At 50.2% G+C, this 11602-nt stretch overlaps 1 protein-coding gene across 2 annotated transcripts in view; it reads left to right on the top strand.

The window, feature by feature from the left end:
• Positions 1 to 2888: 2888 nt before the first annotated feature.
• Positions 2889 to 11602, top strand: part of LRP8 (LDL receptor related protein 8) — a 370766-nt gene continuing 362052 nt past the window's right edge. The window contains exons 1-2 of one of the 2 annotated variants that reach the window (XM_073593520.1): positions 2889 to 3062; positions 6962 to 7084. In XM_073593520.1, coding sequence (XP_073449621.1) covers positions 2987 to 3062; positions 6962 to 7084 — 199 coding nt within the window. In that variant the 5' untranslated portion in view covers positions 2889 to 2986. The remainder of the gene's footprint in view (positions 3063 to 6961; positions 7085 to 11602) is intronic. The other variant, XM_073593521.1, reaches the window with a different exon arrangement.

Raw genomic sequence — 11602 nt, 5'->3', positions numbered from 1 at the left:
ACACCGTGATGGGGACACCTGATGCATGGGGACACTTTGATGGGGAAACCTAATGTATGGAGACACTGTAATGGGGACACCTGATGTATGGGGACACTGTGATGGGGACACCTGATGTATAGAGACTGTGATGGGGACACCAGATTTATGGGGACACCTGATGTATGGAGACACTGTGATGGGGACTCCTGATGTATGGAGACACTGTGATGGTGACACCTGATGTATAGGGACACTGTAATGGGGACACCTGATTTATGGGGACATCTGATGTACAGAGACACTATGATGGGGACACCTGATGTATGGAGACACTGTGATGGGAACTCCTGATGTATGGAGACACTGTGATGGTGACACCTGATGTATAGGGACACTGTGATGGGGACACCTGATGTATGGAGACACTTTGATGGGGAAACCTGATGTATGGGGACACTGTGATGGGGAAACCTGATGTATAGGGGACACTGTGTATGGGGACACTGTAATGGGGGACACCTGATGTATGGGGGCACTGCGATGGGGACACGTGATGTATGGGGACACTGTGCTGGGGACACCTGATGTATAGACTGTGATGGGGACACCTGATTTATGGGGACACCTGATGTATATAGACACCGTGATGGGGACACCTGATGCATGGGGACACTTTGATGGGGAAACCTAATGTATGGAGACACTGTAATGGGGACACCTGATGTATGGGGACACTGTGATGGGGACACCTGATGTATAGAGACTGTGATGGGGACACCAGATTTATGGGGACACCTGATGTATGGAGACACTGTGATGGGGACTCCTGATGTATGGAGACACTGTGATGGTGACACCTGATGTATAGGGACACTGTAATGGGGACACCTGATTTATGGGGACATCTGATGTACAGAGACACTATGATGGGGACACCTGATGTATGGAGACACTGTGATGGAGACACCTGATGTATGGAGTCACTGTGATGGTGACACCTAAATGGATAGGGACACTGTGATGGGGACACCTGATTTATGGGGACATCTGATGTACGGAGACACTATGATGGGGACACCTGATGTATGGAAACACTGTGATGGGGGCACCTGATGTATGAGAAAACTGTGCTGGGGACACTTGATGTATGAGGAGACTGTGTTGGGGACACCTGATGTAAAGAAACTGTGATGGGGACACCTGATGTATGGAGACACTTTGATAGGGACACCTGATGTATGGGGACACTGTGATGGGGGACACCTGATGTATGGAGACACTGTGATGGGGACACCTGATGTATGGGGACACTGTGATGGGGACACCTGATGTATGGGGACACTTTGATGGGGAAATCTGATGTATGGGGACACTGTGATGGGGACACCTGATGTATGAGGACACTGTGATGGGGACACCTGATGTATGAGGACACTGTGATGGGGACACCTGATGTATGAGGACACTGTGATGGGGACACCTGATGTATGGGGACACTTTGATGGGGACACCCGATGTATGGAGACACTGTGATGGGGACACCTGATGTATGGGGACACTGTGATGGGGACACCTGATGTATGGGGACACTTTGATGGGGACACTGTGATGGGGACACCTGATGTATGGGGACACTTGATGTATGGGGACACTGTGATGGGGACACCTGATGTATGGGGACACTTTGATGGGAACACCCGATGTATGGGGACACTGTGATGGGGACACCTGATGTATGGGGACACTGTGATGGGGACACCTGATGTATGGGGACACTTTGATGGGGACACCTGATGTATGGGGACACTTTGATGGGGACACCTGATGTATGGGGACACCTGATGTATGGGGACACTGTGATGGGGACACCTGATGTATGGGGACACTTTGATGGGAACACCCGATGTATGGGGACACTTTGATGGGGACACCCGATGTATAGGGACACCTGATGTATGGGGACACTTTGATGGGGACACCTGATGTATGGGGACACTGTGATGGGGACACCTGATGTATGGGGACACTGTGATGGGGACACCCGATGTATGGGGACACTTTGATGGGGACACCCGATGTACGGGGACACTTTGATGGGGATACACGATGACGTACGGGGACACTTTGATGGGGACACCCGATGTATGGGGACACTTTGATGGGGACACCCGATGTATGGGGACACTTTGATGGGGACACCCGATGTATAGGGACACTTTGATGGGGACACCCGATGTATGGGGACACTTTGATGGGGACACCCGATGTATGGGGACACTTTGATGGGGACACCCGATGTATGGGGACACTTTGATGGGGACACCCGATGTATGGGGACACTTTGATGGGGACACCCGATGTATAGGGACACTGTGATGGGGACACTTTGATAGGGACACCTGATGTATGGGGACACTGTGATGGGGACACTTTGATGGGGACACCTGATGTATGGGGACACTGTGATGGGGACACTTTGATGGGGACACCTGATGTATAGGGACACTGTGATGGGGACACTTTGATGGGGACACCCGATGTATAGGGACACTGTGATGGGGACACTTTGATGGGGACACCTGATGCAGACTGTTAAGATAGCACTGCTATGGGACTTCATTCCTATTCGGCTATACACCCTGAGCACTCCTCCATCCTCCTGTATTTCTCAATGCGGGTTTCCTTTAATAACAAAGCGCTCAGTCTGCAGACACGTTCTATCGCCGCTATCAGACACTTCCGTGCTTTAAAGGGGTTAATAGTGAGTAGCCTGTCCTGTGCCCCTCCCACTAGAGGGCGGATCACACCTACAGTATGACAGGAGCCACGCCCTTCTCCACAGTGAACCTCTTGACCACGCCCCTTCCCTGTCAATCCTTACGTGTAAGCTCCTGCAGGTTCTCGATCTGTCCGCCCTCTGGCTGGACACGCCCCGTAGGCGGGGCTCTGCCAGTCAGTGCACGGGCTGCCGGCTCCATGCGCCCCGGGACCCAGCGGAGGCAACATGAGGAGCGGCTGCAGCAGCGGGGCCATCCCGGGCCTCCTTCTGCTGCTGGTGTTGGGGAGCCGGACTGGCAGAGGTAAGGAGGAGCGGAGAGCGGGCGGTATGGTTCCGGGTATTCATCCTCATTGTCCTCTCCATGGCTCGCCCTCCATCATCACATCCAGGCCGGGCTACATCAGTACCAGAGCGCTGCATCCCATCACCTGACCTCCCCCCAATCATCATCACCCCCTATCACTGTGTGATAATCCCCCCAACATAGATCCGAGCCAGGCTCTGCTCCCCCATCATCACTTCCCAGGGACCCCCCATCCTTCTGTGTCCCCCCAGACCACACACAGCCCCCCGCACCCCACAATCTACCGGATTCCTCTGCTGGGAAAAATGTTCAGGCTGCAGAAAATACCCTTCACCTGGCTGACTGCAACTTCCCCCAACCAGCAGGCAGCCAGGGACGTCCAACCCTCAGCCCTGCATGCTTTGTCCCAAGTCAGGTGACACGAAAAGCAACTCACCTTTACAGCAGCCAGGTATGGGGGGGCAGTGTGTGTATGATTACAGCACAGGCTTCCTGATACATAGGAAGATGAGGAGACCCCCCCAATGGTACCTGGGGGGCGGTAATAGAGATGTGAGGGGGCAGATCTACACAAGAGAGGGTTGTCTGTGGAAATTGGAGACACTGGGCAACTATGCAGCATGTACTCATGTCTCCCCCTGGCAACCCTCGACGTATCCTTCTCCCCCCTAGGGACCCCCGACGCATCCTTCTCCCCCCCCCTAGGGACCCCCGACGCATCCTTCTCCCCCCCCTAGGGACCCCCGACGCATCCTTCTCCCCCCCTAGGGACCCCCGACGCATCCTTCTCCCCCCCTAGGGACCCCCGACGCATCCTTCTCCCCCCCTAGTGACCCCCGACGCATCCTTCTCCCCCCCTAGTGACCCCCGACGCATCCTTCTCCCCCCCTAGTGACCCCCGACGCATCCTTCTCCCCCCCTAGGGACCCCCGACGCATCCTTCTCCCCCCCCTAGGGACCCCCGACGCATCCTTCTCCCCCCCTAGGGACCCCCGACGCATCCTTCTCCCCCCCTAGGGACCCCCGACGCATCCTTCTCCCCCCCTAGGGACCCCCGACGCATCCTTCTCCCCCCCTAGTGACCCCCGACGCATCCTTCTCCCCCCCTAGTGACCCCCGACGCATCCTTCTCCCCTCCTAGTGACCCCCGACGTATCCTTCTCCCCTCCTAGTGACCCCCGACGTATCCTTCTCACCCCCTACGCATCCTTCTCCCCCGCCTAGTGACCCCCGACGCATCCTTCTCCCCCCCCCTTAGTGACCCCCGACGCATCCTTCTCCCCCCCCCCTTAGTGACCCCCGACGCATCCTTCTCCCCCCCCTTAGTGACCCCCGACGCATCCTTCTCCCCCCCCCTTAGTGACCTCCGATGCATCCTTCTCCCCACCCTTAGTGACCCCCGACGCATCCTTCTCACCCCCCCCCTTAGTGACCCCCGACGCATCCTTCTCCCCCTCCCTTAGTGACCCCCGACGCATCCTCCTCCCCCCTGGTGACCCCTGACGCATCCTCCTCCCCCCTGGTGACCCCTGACGCATCCTTCTCCCCCCCCTAGTGACCCCAGACGCATCCTTCTCCCCCCCCTAGTGACCCCCGACGCATCCTTCTCCCCCCCCCCCTAGTGACCCCCGACGCATCCTTCTCCCCCCCCCTAGTGACCCCCGACGCATCCTTCTCCCCCCCCCTAGTGACCCCCGACGCATCCTTCTCCCCCCCCCCCAGTGACCCCCGACGCATCCTTCTCCCCCCCCCCCCTAGTGACCCCCGACGCATCCTTCTCCCCCCCCCCCTAGTGACCCCCCGACGCATCCTTCTCCCCCCCCCCCTAGTGACCCCCGACGCATCCTTCTCCCCTCCCCCCTAGTGACCCCCGACGCATCCTTCTCCCCTCCCCCCTAGTGACCCCCGACGCATCCTTCTCACCCCCTGGCGAACCCCCCCCCCCCCGGCAACCCTGACGTATCCTTCTGACAGTGAATGATCACCCCTGTAATGCTAATGTAAAGATCTCTCACTGATCACCCCAATGTATATTGGGTATATAATGGGTACATGAAGAAATGTATTCCCCAATCACTCCATGCTAGTCACCCGTCACCAGCAACACCTTCACTAATGGAGACAACTAATCACCTGAAGCCCATCTCCTTCACCATAATCACCCTCACCCTGTACTTCTCTCCTTCACTGGAATCACCCCTCACCCTGTACTCCTCTCCTCCACTGGAATCACCCCTCACCCTGTACTTCTCTCCTTCACTGGAATCACCCCTCACCCTGTACTCCTCTCCTCCACTGGAATCACCCCTCACCCTGTACTCCTCTCCTTCACCATAATCACCCCTCACCCTGTACTCCTCTCCTTCACCGTAACCACCCATCACCCTGTACCCATTTGATGGCTGTTTACTGCCAGCTTGCGCCCATCTCACCAGCTGCTAGTATCCTGTTATTTCCAGGCTTTCAGACTTTCACTGCCAACTTTGCCGTGGCTCCTCTGCCATAACTTGTAATCCTCACAAACTCCAAGCATGCATCCTGCCGTTCATCTGAATCTAGTGAGGCAGTGCAAAGATTGACAGCGATGCTGAGTTCAGTGGCCCATAGCAACCCGATTCAGTTCACAGTAGCCCATAGCAACCCGATTCAGTTCACAGTAGCCCATAGCAACCCGATTCAGGTCACAGTAGCCCATAGCAACCCGATTCAGTTCACAGTAGCCCATAGCAGCCCGATTCAGTTCACAGTAGCCCATAGCAACCCGATTCAGTTCACAGTAGCCCATAGCAGCCCGATTCAGTTCACAGTAGCCCATAGCAGCCCGATTCAGTTCACAGTAGCCTATAGCAGCCCGATTCAGTTCACAGTAGCCATAGCAGCCCGATTCAGTTCACAGTAGCCCATAGCAACCCGATCAGTTCACAGTAGCCCATAGCAGCCCGATTCAGTTCACAGTAGCCCATAGCAGCCCGATTCAGTTCACAGTAGCCCATAGCAGCCCGATTCAGTTCACAGTAGCCCATAGCAGCCCGATTCAGTTCAGATAAGCTAAGGGAAGACTTTTGGTTGCTATGGTCCAGGGCAGCTCCTTGCACTCCCTTAATAAGCCTCTTAGTAGTATATTTGCTCTGCATTATTCATCCCTTTTTTGCTTTGGTTGGCTGGATATTGCCCATCTTCACCAGCCTGTACCACCCCCTGGCCAGCATTCTTCTTGCTTTTGAACCCTGTCTACTCAGAAACATAAGAGTGATGGCAGAAAAAGAGCACAGGGTCCATGGAGTCAGCCCTTTTTGAACCTTTTGCCTGAGTATAGCCCTATGTTGCCCCAAGCAAAATTTTGTAAGCCAAGTCTCCAAATCTAGTCACAGTATTGTAAATGAGGTCTACCCAAAGATCTATATAGGAGAATCAAGGATCTCCTTCCTCCTGCTGGTGACCCCTCTAGTGATAACTAAAGATCTTTCTAGGAGAATTGGGACCTCCTTCCTCCTGGTGACCCTCTAGTGATAACTAAAGATCTATCTAGGAGAATTGGACCTCCTCCCTCCTGGTGATCCTTCTAGTGATAACTAAAGATCTTTATAGGAGAATCAGGATCTCCTTCCTCCTGCTGGTGACCGCTCTAGTGATAACTAAAGATCTATATAGGGGAATCGAGTCGTCCTTCCTCCTGCTGGTGATCCTTCTAGTGATGCACCCTAGAGGGATCCCCAACTGTGGGATATGCTGGTTTATCTTCAGTCACCTCACCCACATACTGTCAGTCTTTAGTAAATCACATCATGATACCTAAGCATCTCATCATCCTAGCTAGTACCCATCTCATTCCTGGCATCATCACTCAAAAACACCTTCCCACCACTGGCCCACTCACTGCTTGGCTCTCTCTCCAGCGCTTCCCCCCTCCGACTGCGAGGAGAACCAGTTCCAATGTACAAACCAACGCTGTATCCCCAGCCTGTGGAGATGTGATGAGGACGATGATTGCTCCGATAACAGTGATGAGGAGGGCTGCCGTGAGTGCGGGTTCTGGGGGGGCATTGCTGTAATCTCTGCTTTAGATGTTCTGCCGGTTGGAGACCATAGCTGTTGACCACCTCTTGGGAGGCAGAAATTGGAATGATTTGTGTTTGTCAGTTATACATATGCAATGCTCAGGGTTTAGTAGTTTGTGTCCATGGAGGAGTTGTGGTGGTAAGCTACTTTTCTGTTCTTCAGACAGAGACTAGGAGAATGGTGAGCTTTTTTTATACAATGGTGTACATGGGCTACTCAAGATCAGATCTGGAGGAGTTTATCACTTCCAGAATTCTAAATGCTTAGTGAGATTGGACTGGATATATTTGTGACTGGACACTGTAAAAAAAAAATACATACAGCAATGGCGGCTACGGAGATTGTCGTTGACCATTCTGGCCGGCATCATGTCTTCAGCCACATTGGGATCTAGAAACAAATCTTGAGACAACCGATAACGCGAGGGATGGAAATTGGCTATGTTGATTGACTTTGGCAAATCTCCTATCCACCTGGAATGAGCCAGAACGAAATGTCCATGTTTAATTCACAGCCTCCATAGCCATAAACATGCACACTGGGCAATAAGATCACGCGTTAAACATTTTCTAGTGGTTCGTTATCGCCTTAATGTTTGGCTGTTCTCTGTTTGTCTATGGCCACCTTAGCGGCATACATTCCTGACACGGCACCGGAATGCTAATAAGCACAGTGGGGGAGATTTACTAAAACTGGTGCAGCTGTGCAGAGTAACCAATCTGTTTCCAGGTTTTATTGTCAAAGCTTAAAGTGGTTGTAAACCTCAGACATGAAATATGAACAAAGCATATCCCTCTATAGTGTGTACTTGTCTCAATTAAGAACACAAAGTGTCATTTCTGTCTGCTGCTTTGTACCTCTGCTATCAGCATGAATTGCTGCTGACAAGTCTTCATGACACCAAGAGAAAAATGGTGACAGAGGAGGGACCTCCAGCTGATTGACAGCCTTTAGCTCTGTTGCTGTGTGAAGGGGGGTGTGTCCCTTCCCTTCAATCAGCCCATCGGCTCTCCTCACTAAGCTCTACTCGACAGAGTGTAACTTTAGCTATCCGCCCCCTTTTTTTCTGAACTCTCAGACAAGCTTTATAAATTCAGCACTTTGAACAGATGTAGAAAAGAGAAGACTGCAGATAAATGGGTACAAACTATGTAGGAAGATTTGTTTAATCTTGGTGTATCACCTAAAGTCAGTCACTGCACTGGGTATATGTAAAGGTTTACAATCCCTGTCATTGAACAAGCTGAAGTTAGAGGCTGCCGTTGCTACACTCTCCTTTTGAAGATGCTAGTTCCCTGGCTGTTATGCTGATCTAAAGGTTCAGTACTTTGATTTACTGCTTTGCTGCAAGTATTCTGATCGGAAGCTCTGACTTCACTAGATGCATGCTTGTTCCGTGTCAGTGGTTCATAAAATATTGAGGCTAAAGGGAGCCGAGGCAATTGGCATTTTCAGCAGGACAGCAGTAGCAGCCTGTGTGGCCCTGGTAAGATATCTAAACATGAGGAAAAGTCACTTCTATTTGCACAGATCTGTAGAAGTGTTTGGCTGGATTTACGTCTTTTTATGTGTTATCAACATACCTTTGTATGCGCTGTCACTGTTATCAATAACCCTTGACAATGGGGTTTATTTACTAAAGGCAAATCCACTTTGCACTACAAGTGCACTTGGACGTGCAGTCGCTGTAGATCCGAGGGGGACATGCAAGGAAAATTAAAAAAAAACTGCATTTTTGCTTGTACACGATTGGATGATAAAATCAGCAGAGCTTCCCCCTAATTTCAGATCTTCCCCTCAGATTTAAAGCGACTGCACTTCCAAGTGCACTTGCAGTGCAAAGTGGATTTGCCTTTAGTAAATCAACTCCAATGTGTCAAAAAAATGGTCAACATCCTCCCCGACAGATGTGAACTAGTACTATGTAAACCAATGGCGGATTCTTGTCGTGTGACAAATCGCCAAATCTCACAGGTGTGAAAGGCGACTTAAATTTGAACATTCATTTTTCATTTTTTTTTTTTTTCTAGTGAAAATAAACAACTGGTGCAAGTTTAATTGTAATTGCTACAGGCTTTGTTCAAACAGGCGTATTACAGTGTTCAAACAGGCGTATTACAGTGTACACCCGTGTGAGGGCCACATTTGACCACACAGATGTTCTGAGCAATCCCCATGCAGGCAGTTCCATTCATGTCAATTGGGGATGCAGCAGCTGCATGGACACAGCTACTGCCCTAATTTGACAGCCGTGTGGGTGCATGGCCTTGAACGCACAGGGGTTGATTTACTGGAGCACTCAGAATCTGGTGCAGCTGTGCATGGCAGCCAATCGGCTTCTAACTTCAGCTTGTTCAATTTAAAGTGTTACTAATCCCACAACAGTAAAATCGGTCTGTATATGCAGTAAAGCATGCTGGTTATACTCGCTGTGTGTAAAAAGGTTGTTTGATCCTGTCTCCTCTGATCCTCCCCCATCTTGTATTGTCTCCAAAACATGTGCGGATGAGACAGTTACTGGAGTCAGGCTGCACATGCTCAGTTTGGTGTGTATTGCTTAAGAGTTTTTTTTCTTGGGAGAGTGCATGTGATCAGCACATGGCCAATCGGCATTGTCCAGACAGAGGGTCAGGAGTCCTGCATGATGCTGATAGGACAGCCAGTGAAGTATGAAAACTCCTCCTCCAAGCTTTAACCAGGCACTAATGGAAGTCACAAGAAGTATATACTACTGCTGAATATAAAATAATTGCATTTCCATGTTCTGTTGTACTGCGGGAGACCAGATATAGTAAATGCAGAGTCCTGGGTTTAGTAACTACTTTAAAAAGGTTGTAAACCCGATTTAAAAAAAAAAAAAAATAAGACAAAGGCATAATGAGCTAGTATGCATCGCATTACTAGCTCCGTATGAAATGCTTACCTTTTAGAATGAAGCGCCCGCCACACCGCTGAGACAGCTGACCTCTTCCCTGTTTCTTCTGGGTTTGTGGGCTCCGGCTCTGTGATACCACTGCATACGGGAGCCACTGGTCGCCTAAACATTTCAGCCATGGTGCCGATAATGGCACGGAAAACTCACCGCGATTTAACTGCAAATTTGCTGCGATTTTTTTACTGTGATTTTTGGGCCGATTTTACCATGCTGTGCTTATTGGGTTTTTCAAAGGTCATGTGACTAAAAAACATGACACGGGTGCGTTAATGATGCGTTCTTGCTGCGTTTTTAATGCATTTGAACTGGAAGGTGTGCGGGTTTTTTTAAATTTATTTGTTTTTTTTTAACTGACAAAAAATGCAACAAGGAGGATTTTTAACACCGCAATGGAATTGCAACGGACCAGTATGAAGACATACATAGAATTTTTAAAGGGATACATTTTGAGCTTTTCTTGCGCTAAAGGTGCCAATAATGTCCGGACGATCAATTCATATTCATTTAAATTGAAATTAATTAAAAGTCAAATACAATTCTATATAAAAAAATATACATTTTTTTTTTTTTTTTTTGTTTTAAACTATCATTTTTGGTTTCGGTTTTCGGGCAAATGCATCCTGCAGTTTCGGCACCAAAATTTTTGGCGCACCTCTATTGTATAGTCATTTTTCGTAAAATGAATGCTGTTTATATTTTAGCATAAGTAATACGCTCCTTGCTCTGTATAATCTGGCGCTCATGATGCACACAAGGTATATAATCTGGTGTTTATGATGCATGCAGACATATATATAATCTGGTGTTTATTATGCATACAATGCACATAGGGTGGTATTATCCAGCAAATGTCTGTATCTGCTGGAATTTGTAGCAGCGAAGCACCGACAGTCTGTATTGTAATGGATCTTTGTGTGGTCTGGGCTGTCATTGTTTGTCGTAAGCGCTGTCATTGTTTGTGTAGCGCTGTGCTTGCTATCAATGGGGATGTGATGAGTCCTATTGATTTGCAGCGTGCATTCTCTGTTCTGGCACCTGCCAGAAGGCTGTCTGCACCTTTGCATAACACCTGTTAGTGACCAACTACCGCGCCAAGCTGTCCGATCTCTTCCCTGATACACCTTTCCTCCTCCTCTGTCTATCAGTGTTTATATCAGAGGGCACTGCATGCAGCTGCTCTTTTATGAATGAACGTTCTCGCCTACACACCATTGGCTGCGGCTTAGCATCAGATGTAGTCACATGCCAGGGAGGCGACCAATAGGAAGGCAGAGGGGGTGCACACACCCCTGACCCCGTGTACTAGAAGGTGTGGCCTGGATTAATCATTGCCAGTCTCCTATTGCTGCTCCACACTGGTCCTGGTGTAGTGTGTGTGTGTGTGTGTGTGTCATCATGGCTGCTGTTGTGTATATGGAGGGGGATTGGGGGGCAACTGGGGAAGATCTGATCCTTGAAACGTATCCTACGTCTGCTCCTCTCTGTGGGTTGGCTTTGTATAGACAATTAGACATACACACTGCAGTGTTTGCTTCACAGGAGG

Source organism: Aquarana catesbeiana, linkage group LG07 (assembly GCF_042186555.1).
Source record: "Aquarana catesbeiana isolate 2022-GZ linkage group LG07, ASM4218655v1, whole genome shotgun sequence".
NCBI lineage: Eukaryota > Metazoa > Chordata > Amphibia > Anura > Ranidae > Aquarana > Aquarana catesbeiana.
Note: the sequence above shows the minus strand (reverse complement) of the source record. Positions and strands in the feature narration are given on the sequence as shown.